The 12,710-nt window shown below is 47.8% G+C and overlaps 1 protein-coding gene and 1 long non-coding RNA gene across 3 annotated transcripts in view; one reads left to right on the top strand and one right to left on the bottom strand.

Moving 5' to 3' along the window:
- XKR6 (XK related 6) overlaps positions 1–1,872 on the bottom strand; it is a 136,915-nt gene extending 135,043 nt beyond the window's left edge. The window contains exon 1 of the mRNA XM_038176185.2: positions 3–1,872. Within this exon, the coding sequence (XP_038032113.2) occupies positions 3–739 (737 nt within the window). The 5' untranslated portion in view covers positions 740–1,872. The remainder of the gene's footprint in view (positions 1–2) is intronic.
- Positions 1,873–2,049: 177 nt separating this feature from the next.
- LOC140002273 (uncharacterized) lies at positions 2,050–11,610 on the top strand. 2 transcript variants are annotated; one of them, XR_011808619.1, is made up of 4 exons: positions 2,050–4,352; positions 5,735–5,935; positions 6,284–6,348; positions 8,600–11,610. It is a non-coding gene; the product is annotated as an uncharacterized lncRNA (long non-coding RNA). The 2 variants fall into 2 exon arrangements; XR_011808618.1 differs by lacking the exon at positions 8,600–11,610 and having other exon boundaries at positions 6,284–7,290.
- The last annotated feature ends 1,100 nt before the right edge of the window (positions 11,611–12,710 follow it).

Raw genomic sequence — 12,710 nt, 5'->3', positions numbered from 1 at the left:
ACCTCCAGACCTGTCCCATCTGCAGCAGGTGGATGACGGACTGCCAGACCCAGACGGAGATCCTGCAGAGGCGCTGCGCCCCGGGGGTGGCGGTGCCGCCGGCTCCTCCTACCCCTCCGGCGGGTCCCCCCCGGCGGCCGGCGGCCCCCATCATGGGCGGCCCGCGGCTGCTGAGCCCCTGCACGGCCCCCAGCCCTCCGCCCGTGTAGTCCTGCACGAACCAGCGAAAGCTGAGGATCTGCACCAGCACCGAGGGCAGGAGCACGAAGGCCAGCGTCAGGCCGCACCAGACGTAGTCCCGCCGGCCGTAGTGGTGCAGCGCCAGCCACAGGTCCGTGCCCACGTCCCCCAGCAGCACCAGCAGCGCCAGCACGATCCACAGGCAGTCCAGCCACGGCCGCTCGCCCGCCCCGCCGACCTCCGCAGCCCGCGGCGGCCCCTCGTCGGCGGGGCGCGGGGCCAGCGGCTCGGCGGTGCCGGCGCCGGCGGTGGTGACAGCGGCAGCAGCCGCCCTGCCGAAGAGATTCCGCAGGCAGGCGCTCCGGCAGCCCCAGTAGCACGACGACGTGTTGCAGCAGTGGCAGATGTGCAGGGAGCTGCTGCCGCCCGGCTCCTCCGCTCCTTCCCCCGGCGCCGCCCCGACGCCCGCCGCGGACGCCTCGTCCAGGTTGTGCAGCTGGGCGAAGCCTCCCCCACCGCCACCGCCACCGCCGCCGCCGCCATCCGACTTGGCCGCCATCTTCTCGCAGCCTCCGCCGCGTCCCCGGCCCCTTCGCCGGGCGCGCTGCCTCGCTCGGCCCCCCCCGTCCCCGCTTGCCGGAGCCCCCCCAGCCCGCCTGCCGCCTGCCTCCCCCCCTCCTCCTCCTCCTTCTCCTCCTGCCTCCCCTCCTTGCCCGCCCGCTGCTTCCGGGGGTGGCGCTTCCCCAGCCCCACAGCAGCCCGGCCCGGGCCGCCTAGCGACCGAGCGGGGCAGCGCCGGGCTGAGGCGAAGCTTCCCTCACTCCCTGCCTCATTCCCTCTCGCTGTGGTGGGGAGTTGGGGGCTGTAGGGAGCCCCCCCCCTCGGTGTCCCTACAGCCCCGTGATGTGGTGGCTCGCTCTCTGACATCCCTTTTGGGGGATGCGGATTGCACGCCCTGTCCTTACGGGGTCAGGCAATGTCACTGTGTCCCCCCCCACAGCCCGCACATCAGTGCCACACTTCACCCAAGTGCTTGTCCCTTGCTCTCTTACCCCTTTTGGGGGACACTTGCTCGCCCCCCCTGTTCTTACAGGGTCAGGTAAACCCACTGTGTCCACCCCTACACCCCACACATCATTATCCCACTTCACAAAGTCCTGGTCCCTTGCTCTCTTCCCTCTTTTGTGGGACACTTAATTTCACACCCTGTCCTTACCAGGTCAGGCAAACCCACTGGGACCCCCCCACACCCCACACATCACTATCCCACTTCACCCAAATGCTGGTCCCTTGCTCTCTTCCCCCTTTTAGGAAAACTTATTTGCACACCCTGCTCTTATGGGGTCAGGCAAACCATCTGGGTCTCCCTCACAGCCCCAGGTCCCTGCTGCAGGGCACAAACTGCAGGTGAGCTCTGGTTTTTGGGGTCTGCCAGGGGCTCAGCAGCACCCCGAAGCCAGTGGTTTGGCCAAGGAGCTGCTGGCAGGCTGGGAAAACACATCCAGGTCCTTCCACACTTGGTTCCCTCTCTACCCGTTTACATTTGTTCACTGCATCCATCTCCTCTGTGCTGTCTTGTGCTGTCCTCTGTAGGTTATCATCTCTCTGCTGATTTATTTTTCCCATTCAGTAAGCACGCTCCTTCCTGATGCTCCTTCTCCAGCTCTTTTACTCTCCTGTGGGCTCTCCTGCCTCTTTCTCTGTGTTTGATTTTTGTTTAATCGTGGCAAAACATCAGGGCTAACAGGTTCAGGGCTGATAGATTCAGGGCTCCAGAACTTGCCAAAGCTGCTGCTTTGCAGGGTCTGATTTTCAACGGAGGGAAAAAAAAAAAAAAAAAAAAAAAAAAAAAAAAAAAAGGTAGAAAGATGCAAAAGTGCAGATAAAAATGCTTTTTCCAGCAAGGAAAGAAAAAAAAAATAAATGAATTTTGCAAAGAGTGAGAGGACTTGCAAATATTAAATAACCTGTCTGGGAAGGACGTATTTGGCCTTTCCAAGTGATTCCTAAGGAGTTCAAAAGTTTCACGAAGTCCTGAAAGGGACTTGAAACAGATCTTGAAACAGTTGGATCCTCCTGTAGCAGGGGAACAGAAGAAAGGAAGTGGAAAGCAAAGCTTGGCGCATTGTCCAGAGGACAGCCCTCTGATGCTCGTCTGCATGTGGCCGAATCAAAGTCATTTGCACCGCCTGCAGCTCCAGCCCAAAGTTCTTCAAAGGGAGCAAACTCGTATTACGGATATAATGGGATCGGCGAGGACATGACCCCGCAGCCCCCGTGACGCTGAATTCAAACATTGCGGCTCGGCCCTTATTTTCTGCTGACTTAAGCTGTGGCATGTAGCTGGCGTGAAATATCAATACGGAGAGAAATGAGAGGAGCGCCAGCCCTTAGCTCAAGCCAGATGAATGCACGGGCTTAAGACACGTATGATTAGATATATACAACAAAAAAAAAACACTCTCCTGTTTGGCACCGTAAAACCCGAGCTGTAAACACGTACGTTCATTCTCACAGCGCCGAGGAATGAGGACTCTGCCACCTCTGTGCTAGGGGGACAGGCACGTGGACTAAGCTCAAACTTTTGTTTTGCAGTACGATGAGCTATAAATGGAAGCGTTCCTCACTCCTGCCAACTTTCCAAAGTAGCAAATTTGCCACATATGATTTGAAAACAAAACAGCGACGATAACAAAAGCCAGCACAGAAGCAATGAAACTATTTGCTCTTATTATTTAAATAGAAGTGTAGGTGCACGCGGCGTGCTGTGAACCAATGAAGGGACGGAAGACTCATCTGTTTTGATACAAAAACAGCCCAAACTTGTGCGATGAGACATACGGGTGGGAGAAGACAGCAGTTTGGGATCGTAGCGTTGGCACGCTAAATGAGAAAAGCAGTTGCTTGGGCAATATGTGACATGAGGTAATAAGCTGTCGAGGCTGCCTCTGAATTTCTCGATGCAGTTGTGGCCACCTGTGTCCAAGAAGGGTGAATCCAGGCTGAAGCACGTGCACGGAAGAGCCGGGAGTTGTCTGAGATCAGGGCTTTCCTTCTGCTGGGGACTGAAAGAATTTGGTTTGTTTCATTTAGCAAAAAAAAATGAGAATGGGAAGGGAATGTTTTCTGCCTGTAAATACATCCTGGAAAGTGAATGCAAGCGAAGGGAAAGGTGCTGTGACACTGAAGGGTAGCAGCAGAAGAGTAAATGAGTAGGAACTGACCGTGAATATATTTAGTCTAGAAACTGGAAGATCCTTCCAGTAGGAGCAACAGAGAGAGGGGGTTAAAAATAAAATCCCTAGCTGGTTTTAACACGTAGTTTCTTAATTTTACAAGGGAATTGCATGCCAGCATGAAACAACAAACAGTTGGTATGAAGGACCTTGAAAGGTTTTCCAGCCCAAAGCGTCTGTCCTTGGAAAGATCTTGTCCATTTTGATGCGTGGTACACTCCGCTCCTTCCTGCATCAGGCGATGAGTCATGGCTACATGACTCCGTGGGTGGCCAGAAGTGATATCTCCACCGCTTTACATCTTAATTTCTGATCATCCCATGATGTTCTCCAGCTCTTTCTCACCCACTTCGTACGCAGCAGAACCACGGCCGTGCCCAAAGCACCCCACAACCCCCTCGTGTCAACCCACTACCTGCAGCCACCGCTGGATGGCCGTTTTGGCCAAGGGTGTAGGAAAGATGCTCTGCCCCTTCAACCAAGCTCTTTTATGGCCCTCACGGAGAGCAAAAGGAGCCATTAGTCAGAGCTTGTTTCTTTTATTAGCCAACATTATATATTTTTATGTTTTGGGCTTTTTTTTGGAAGTGGTGAGTGTCAATCACACCCATGTTGATGTCTCTCTTTACTCATGTGTTCGAGAAGGAAAAGCTTTTCTCGGTGCTTCGTGGCGACCCACACTTCCATCACCTTGAGGCACTCGTGTCCAGAGGTTTGAGGGAACTCTGGATAACCTTTAGATCTGCAAATACTTATAAAACATATTTAGCAAGGAGTTTTCTCTTGATTCAATCAAAGCTGATCTAAACCCTCTACTTTCTGTCTGCATTTTACGTTTTTCAGAAGCAGCGCTGAGACACCAGGAGGGGGAGGCATGGCTGGTGCTCCAGCAGCACCCAGCAAACCACAGCATGGAATCGTGCCCTTCGTGTGCCGGTTGGTTAAAGGCTTTTTTTGTCCCGATCAATACAGTAATTGAGCTGTGTGGTCTTCCATCTTCCAGGCATTTATTCAGATCAGGGGAACAAACACTATATATAGAGAGGTATGTAAGCCAGAATCAGCGTAGTGTAAATCTGGAACTGGCTCATTTCAATAACTGGGGGATCCAACTGAGCGTCTGGTGTACGTGGAGTGCTCCGTTACCAGCACAGATAATTACAATTAATGGGGATTTACTCTAAGCAAAGTAGGTCAGAAAAATGACATTTTATTGTGTCATTAGTTTCCATCAATTACTTCCATGTTGTTTGCTCAGTTCCCAAGTCGAACGAGTGTGGGCTAACTGACAGCCTTGCAAGCTCAACTTGGTATTGTCTCTAAAAATCAAACTGCATTATTTCTGCCTCATGCATCATCACTAACAATAAAGCATCCACCGCTGGAATATAGCAGGTGGCTTTGTTATTCATGCATGAGCCAGAAAAGACTCTGGCTTCCTCTGTCACGATGTTCAGGTCTCCGCGGTATTAAAAGTTGGGTATGTTGCTAAAGTTAAACGTCACCGCGTGAGCCTGCCCAGAGGACACGCTCAGGTCAATCCTTGTGCCTGTGCTTTTCATTAGGCTTAATGAATGCTACGTGTATATATCAGGGCAGGATTAACACGATGCTTGTTTTGCTGTTATTTGTCTCCCCGTGACAGTGCTTTGTGACATTGGGCTCTCTAGGAAAGGTGCAGAAGGTGCCAAATATTATATAGTTAAAGGCCAGCTCACAGTTACCCAAATAACTGCATGTTTGGTGAAGCTTTCCAGTTCTAGCACATCATTTTTATTTAAGGTTTTATTAGGTTTTGAGCTTTCAGTTAAAAAATCCAGTAAGCAAGAGGCTGCTCCTTAAAAACAGACTCCTCTTTCTCGCTGTGTTTTTGGCAAAATGGAGTCACTGCTATAAGCTAGAGAAGTTGTAAAGCTTGAGTAATGTCCCTAAAATGTATTCAAGTCCTCAGTTTTTACACGATAAAAGCCAGATAAAGTTTCTCTGCTAAATATGTAATTACATGAATCCCACTCTTTTCTCTATTGGACAGTAATATTCTATTCAAACCACTTTACACCTCCTGACAAATTTAAGAATTAGTACGGTCTTGGGAAAGTTAGGAAACTTCATGGCTCCTATTATCTAGATCTCACCTGCAGTGACATGGTTTATTCAGCTCTTCTCAGGCTTCCTTTAATCTCCTGAGAGCTGCAACTCTGTTCATTTATTGCAGCGCATCAAAAGGAACCTGTCTCCGTGCTTTCAGCAAAGTGCCTTTATGGGACACCTTTTAGATGTAATTAGCTAACCCAGTGACATCAAATGTGTGATCGCAGGGCCACCTGGGGACTGGCCTGTGCAGAAGGGGGTGACTGCAAGGAGACTTCCGACCTGCCTGCCTTTTCTTTCCAAAGCCTGACCAGGCTTGCAGCTTTCTTGTTAAGCCAAGCACAGGCTAATCCTCTCGGCTCTGCCCTTCGAGGTACCGGCTACCCATCAGGGAAGAGCAACGTGACTTCATCAGCCAGGAAAGGGGGGTGAGTGGTGCAGGCAAGTGTGCATTTCTCCCCTCAGAAACGCATTAACAGCTAAGACCTCCGGTCTGATGGACTTGCTTGGGGCTCTTCCAAGCTGGGATTTAAGGAAAAGCAACTACACAGCATTTCCCACTTCCCCTCCCCATGGGGCCCGGTGATTCAATTGCCTATGAAGGGCAGGGATGTATCTCGTGCTGCTGTTGTCAGCGTGCCACGCTGCTCCTCGGAGCTCAGGGAAAAATTAAGAGTTTTCAGGCAATGCTTCCCCTTCTGAACTGGGTGCATGTGAAGGTTGGTCGCTGTGTCAATAGGATTTGCACATGGCACATAACTTTTCTGTTTCTTTAGGTTACTGGGAAAGCCACTGCATAGCCAAGGGAGGAAGTGGAGCTGGATTTCACACCTTAACCAAGGTGAAGTGTATTCCCCATAACATGAAACTCTTTCCACACACACACATAGAATCCTAGAATTATTAAGGTTTGGAAAAGCCCTCCAAGATCACCTGCTCCAACCACCCCCTACCACCAATGTCACCCACTAACCCATGTCCCTAAGCACCACGTCCAACCTCTCCTTGAACACCCCCACACACTGATGCTCATTTTAATACCTGAAAATGCTGTAAACCTTCATCCAAAGCCCGACATGTAACAGAATAAAGTATTTTTCTTTAATTAATGCTGCCACTACAGATTTCTTAATTAAATTCATGACCTTTAATATCAAGCCAAATAAAGACAGAATATTGCAGTAATCCCAAACTGCCTGGGTTTCCCTTGAAAACAAGAAAATGGCTGCTGGCTGTAGCAGCTCTGGTAACTGTAGCTTCTTCCATCTCCCTTTTCCTGAAGCATCGGCCCATGCATTGCCCATTTCTGGTGTGGGATATTACACCTCAGTGCCTCTACTTGCTCCCTTCTCAGTCCTTGCTCCAGTCAAGGAACTGCAGAGAAATTATTTTCCCCTGATTTCCCACTGATCTCGTGATATCCTCCACGGACCATTTTCCTAAAGTGCTGTGCACCCCAGATCTTATTTTTTTTTCTTCCTCTTCCTCTCAAGGATGGAATTTCTGTTCCCATTTTATTCCCCTTATTTATGTTGGTTGCATCTCTGCAGCCCTTTTCACAACGAACCATGCAGGCTATCTCGATTCCATGCCCTTTTGCACTCAGTAAATCCTTTGCGCACTACCGTGGCTCCACTACAATCACCATTTTTGTCACTTTTGTCCTGAGCAAAATACCTCTATCTGGTCGAGCCCAGGAAATCTCACCTGACTTGCAGAGGATGCTCCAAATGGGGTTTGGGTCTCCCATACCTCCTCTGTCACACCTGTCAGTCTCGTCTCATCTTCCCACCCCATTACCCTGTCCCTATCTGGTTCCCCCTCTCGTCCAGGGCATGTTGACTCTGGTTTTAGGCAGCAACATGGACTTCTGACCTGTTTTGTACAAAAATGTTTGTCTGGCTTTGCCACTTGGCATTCAGTGATGTAAGATGGGATATAAATACCGTTTATTCCGTAACTGAGCAGAGATCTCTTTCGTAGGATACCAGAAAATGCTTTATTTCTTATTTCCTTTTATTCTCCTACCACATTAAAAGCATCATTATTTCCCTTTCTCTATTTTTAATGCTTTTAATTAATTTGGCTATGCACAGGTCATTTAATATCTCAGGGGACGGATGAGATTTGCCCAGCTTTGAAATGGATGCTTAAGGTCTCATTTCTGTGACGAAAATGATCATGTGGCTAGTTCGCACAGTGTCTAAAAATTAAGAAGTGCTATTCTGAAGTCTTGGTTCAGGCACACGCTGTGCTTTCTAACATGGGCACATCACCAGCGTATCCAACTTTGGCAAATGCTCTTATCATTTCTTCCATCTGCCAGCACACACAATATTTCTGAATCTGTTAATTAAGGAACTGAAGTTTTGCCCTAAGATACCAGAGGAACTGGTTCTGTTTTCTGCAGCAAAAAAAAAAAAAAAACTAATGCTTGCCTTGTCCATAATTACCTAAATTGTTGAGAAAAATTATTCAGCTTTCATGTTGATTCACTTTTGTAATTTCATTGCTGAGGCTAAGTGTGGCGCCCATTTAAATTATCTCCTACTCTCATTTTGCTCAAGACATGTTATTTGCCAACAAAGATTCAATAGGGAAAAATGGGAAGGTGACAGCTACCTCCTCCATCAGTGCAAATGACAATAATCCCCTCTCTTCCCCCATGCAAAAAAATAAACATTGAATCATTCCAGATGGAAATACCCTTCTGCATTTAGAAATATGGATGTGGAAAGGCGACACCTGCTCTCATTTATGTGGTCACAAAACCCAAGTTTGCCGAGTGACTCCATGGAAAATACCTCAGGAGATCAACAGTGGTGTGAGATCAGACTGAAAAGTGTCCCTCGTGTTTTTCCCAGGATCCTGTACATTCTTTAGTGTTTTGTTCGCTTGCATTTGTAAATGGAAAATTAATTTTGGTTCCCATTAACTAATTGAAATGATGCTCAGTGATCACCTTTGTGGTTTGAAATGGAAGGACCATGAATAAGTGCATGGGCACCTTTCTGAGAACGTGGCTACGTTTCCTCTTGGGAACACAGAAGGGACTTTTTTATCTCACGTTTGACTAAATTTACACGTTACAGAAAACCACTTCCAAGCTCCTAAAACCAGACCAGTGCTAGATTCTGCAGCCTTACCTTGGGACAGCAAGTGAGCGCTGTCTTCAGGGAGCAGGATGCATCACCAGAGGTTCACATGTGGTGGTGTGGTCCCCAACACGAGGGCATTTAGAGGATGGAAGTTTGTGAAGGACTTGGAACTCTGCATAATAAAACACGGTGAGATGAATAGGTATATTATAAGGTAAGTAATGCGGTTATTAAATGCACATTTCTTTCATCGTGTGCATCTTCTGCACAAGAGGAGCATCTGCGTAGCTCACAGCTTCCCTCAGCCCCGCTCAGGGCTTTTGGAAGTGTCTGCATGAATGGGAGCTTTTGTGGGACCTTGATACGAAAGGTGTTTGGGGAGATGCGAGAGTCCAGCTGCAGCATTAACACTTCGATGGAGAGCTGAGAGTGCAAAAACTTGATCAGAATCTGCAAACGAGATGGGAAAACATGGGCAGAAAATCACTCTGGGACAGATTTGGCTGCCTTGCTCCTTAACCCAGCAAAGCAGAGGGGAGATTCCTGGAAACTGCGGCCAAAAGCTTTTTGCATAAGCAACTCATAAGTAAGTGCACAAAATAACACCGTGCGTGTTCTTGGAGATTATATCCATCTTAGTACAAGTAGTTATCTTCACTGGGAGATTTGATTTTTTAATATTTTTTTTATTTCAAGAGTGTTTTGAGGTTTCAGTGTTTGTGGGCAGGATCCGACTGAGCCAACCGGGGCCAGAGAACAATCCTGGTGCTGCTGGGTCTTCATTAAAGCTGTTGTGTGTGCCTGGTCTGGGAGGCTGCTGGAGGTTGTCATCTCCAGGGGCAGCACCGGCACCTCCTTCTGCATCAATCCCATTCCTGCTGGTTTCCAGCCCCGTCACAACAGAGCTCACATGTGGAATGTGCCCACAGCTCCGCGAGGCTTGCACAGAAGGCAAGAGCAAACCACACAAAAGGCTCTCTCCAAGCTCTGCCGGCTTCTCTCTGTTCACTTCTGGTTCCTCCTCGTGGCTTGAGCCATTCTTCTCTGAGCAAGGATGGGTGCTTAGATGCTCGCCTTCTAATCAGCCGCAATTGCAGCCTTTTCCAGTATCTTCTGCTGCCAAATTGGAGGAGGAAAAGAGAGAAAGGATTTTAAAAAAAAAAAAGAGAGGGAGGATAATGCTTGTAAAGACATATGTGTTTAGTGTTGTTGGCAGATTTGTAAACTTATTAGTGCCTCCACACACCATGTAATTAAGATCTACTGGTAATTAGTCAATAGTTAAAAATAGGGGTTGGTATTGTGCGGCTGAAAACGCCTACAAAATAATGTGTTCTCTGCACTCAAGATGCAGTTACTGTCTTTAAAAATGCTAATTTAAAAAATATATATTTGTTTCAGAGCCAGATTTTTAGCAAAGTAGAGTTTAGCGTGTGTCTGTGTCTGCTGCATGTGTGTGTTCAACCTATTTATCTTTGTGCATTTATGCGTGTTTTTGTGATGCCCAAAGAGACTGACTGCATATTTTGTCTTGGATACAAATGTTAAGCTGGGAAACTGCAGACTCGACACAAGTGCGGAGGGAGCGGGAGCTTTTCTCATTTGTAGATTTCCATTGAAATAAACCTGCTCATCAAAGGAAATTGTTCAAAAATCCACAAGAATGGCAGATGTGTAGCACCACGGGGCAGATGTCTGATGTTTGGAGAGCCGCGCGTGTATTTTCTCAATATTCAGGGATTACCACAGTCTATAGATATAATCCTTTAGTAACCTGAAATGTTAAAGGCGATGGAAAATCTCTAATGCCTTGTCGCAAATGTTAGGCCAAACTGCCCCTTAAAACAGGCATCCCCTCCCACATCTGAAGTCGCTTGTCCTTGTTCTGTGAACGAAGACCCGAAAGAGTTGGTGGGGTTTTCAGACTTCCTTCCTCCTGCTTTGTAACGAGGTCCAGGGCCGAGTGAGAGCTGCAGGGTGACGTTCGGAGAGGACGTCTCGTTTGGCTGTCATAAGCAATCTGCGGTGATTTGTTGTGCAGACAGGCATTTGTCTCAAGTAATCCAAGGGGCTTATTTTGATTGCTTGATAGATCCAAGGAACGTACAGTCGACTCAGTGGGGGATTCATTTATTATGCTCCCAAACCATTCCTAAATCTTTCCTTATGTCATGTCAATGGATTTGGCAGGCCACCCTCGCATAGCAGCAAGGCACTGATGGGGGAGATTTACCCTTGCCAAGCAGAGTTAGTTGCTGTGTTTATAGACCTGTTCCTGAAGTGCCAGTGGTGAGTGAAATTCTGCTGCGGGAAATAACTGGGACTTTGCTTTGTGCCCTCGAGAGAAGGATCTTCTCTTGACTTAGGGGGAAAAAATAAGAAAAAAACAACAAAACTTACTCCGATTCCATAGTAAAGCAGAAAAGACCAAGCCTAGGGGTCCTAGCAAAGGCCAACAAACTGATCTCCCAGCTTGTTCATGATACAAGCACGAGCTAACGGCTGTAAAGCCCTCTGAGGATGGATGCTGAGCAAACACCAGGTATTGGTAGCTCGGAGTTCATGGCACGGTTTCCTTTAATGTATTCTTGATGTTGAAAGTGTATTTTGATTTCATTACATTCAGCTTTGGAATTTATAGAGTGAGATTTTAGCTCTAACACTGGGATACCTGCTAAAACTAATTTTCAAATACCGTTTTCAGGTATGAAAGTGTCCTTTCTCCAACCTATTCCAACGTCTTCTTCCCCAACTGGGTAGGTGTGGTACCAGCACATGAGAAATACTCTGAGAATGTCATAAAGTGAATTACATTTAACCTGTGAACAGAGCAATGCTACATGGTGATTATTAAAATGTATGCGTGTGTATTGGTGATGCTCTTTGGTGTTAAACAAACAAAATTACTGAATGAAAAAGACAGAGAACAGACCAGGTGAAACCTACCGTCTCTGAGTGAGGAGGACTTTTAAGAACTGAGACAATCATAGGTGAGAAAAGGATAGAAATTAATTGGAAGAGTGAAATCATACATATGTGAGAAAAAGATAGAAACTCATTGGAAGAGTGAATCAGATAATTTTATATTATTACGTATTACAATCTGCTATGGATTTTTTTCTATTTTTTAATGGATGAGCACATAAGCAATGACTCTTACAACATGGGAAACTATTTTTCCCAGGATTATCCTTCTTCCAGAAAACACTGGTTTAGGAATAAATGAGCTCCATGGCAATGGGACAGAGCAGGAAGCATCATGCTCATGCACAGAACTGGCCGTGTTGTGCCTCTCATCCGTGGCCTTGACTGGGAGAAGACATTAATAGGATGTCTCCCCTCTTCTTGGGATCTAGGAGAAACTGGCCAAGGGATGAAGGAGTTGTTTGGAAGCTAAAGAGATGGTAAGGACATGGAAAACCAGAGGTGGGCACTCAGAGAATGCAGCCTCCTGATCCCCATTTCCGCAAGAAACCAGAAAGATGTAAAAGAGCCTTTTTTCCCTTTGCTCTGTTCTGCTTCACTGCTCCGAGCTCTTTTATAAATCGCCATCCCTGAGCCTCGCTGTCCAGCTTGGGCTCGCTCGGGACTCAAATACAACACAGCCTGCATATTCTTCTCGGGGCTGCCGCGCATTTCTTTTGGGGAAAAGCTTCGCTTTTCAGTAGCTGATCATAGCCATCACCATGGCTCACCAGAGTGTGAGAGCCTCGGGGACACCCGGCCGCCAAGGTTGGGCAGTGACAAAGCACTTGACACGTTCTGCATGGACTGGCCCAGAGCTCTGTGCAGCACGGACCGCAAAGTCCTGGTGGATTTGGGAAGGGAGCTGAAGTTCTCCGTTTCTTCCAGAGTGAGATTTAGGAAGAAGAGCTCATTGCTAGGACATAGCAACAGGTTGAGCTGAAAACAGCCCAAATGTGGGAAATGAGCAGGGGTGAGTATCATATGTGCTCACCCTGTTTTTGTTTTTCTTATAGGGGCCACCGATGGCCAACACTGGAGAGGACACAGTGGGTGAATCCTTGGTTTTAACCAATTCATCTTCTCTCATCCCACCCGGGAGGATGCACACTGCAAGTCCTCCACTTCGGCCTGCTGTGAG

Source organism: Anas platyrhynchos, chromosome 3, assembly GCF_047663525.1.
Source record: "Anas platyrhynchos isolate ZD024472 breed Pekin duck chromosome 3, IASCAAS_PekinDuck_T2T, whole genome shotgun sequence".
Taxonomy (NCBI): Eukaryota; Metazoa; Chordata; class Aves; order Anseriformes; family Anatidae; genus Anas; species Anas platyrhynchos.
This window is presented reverse-complemented; position numbering and strand designations above follow the sequence as displayed.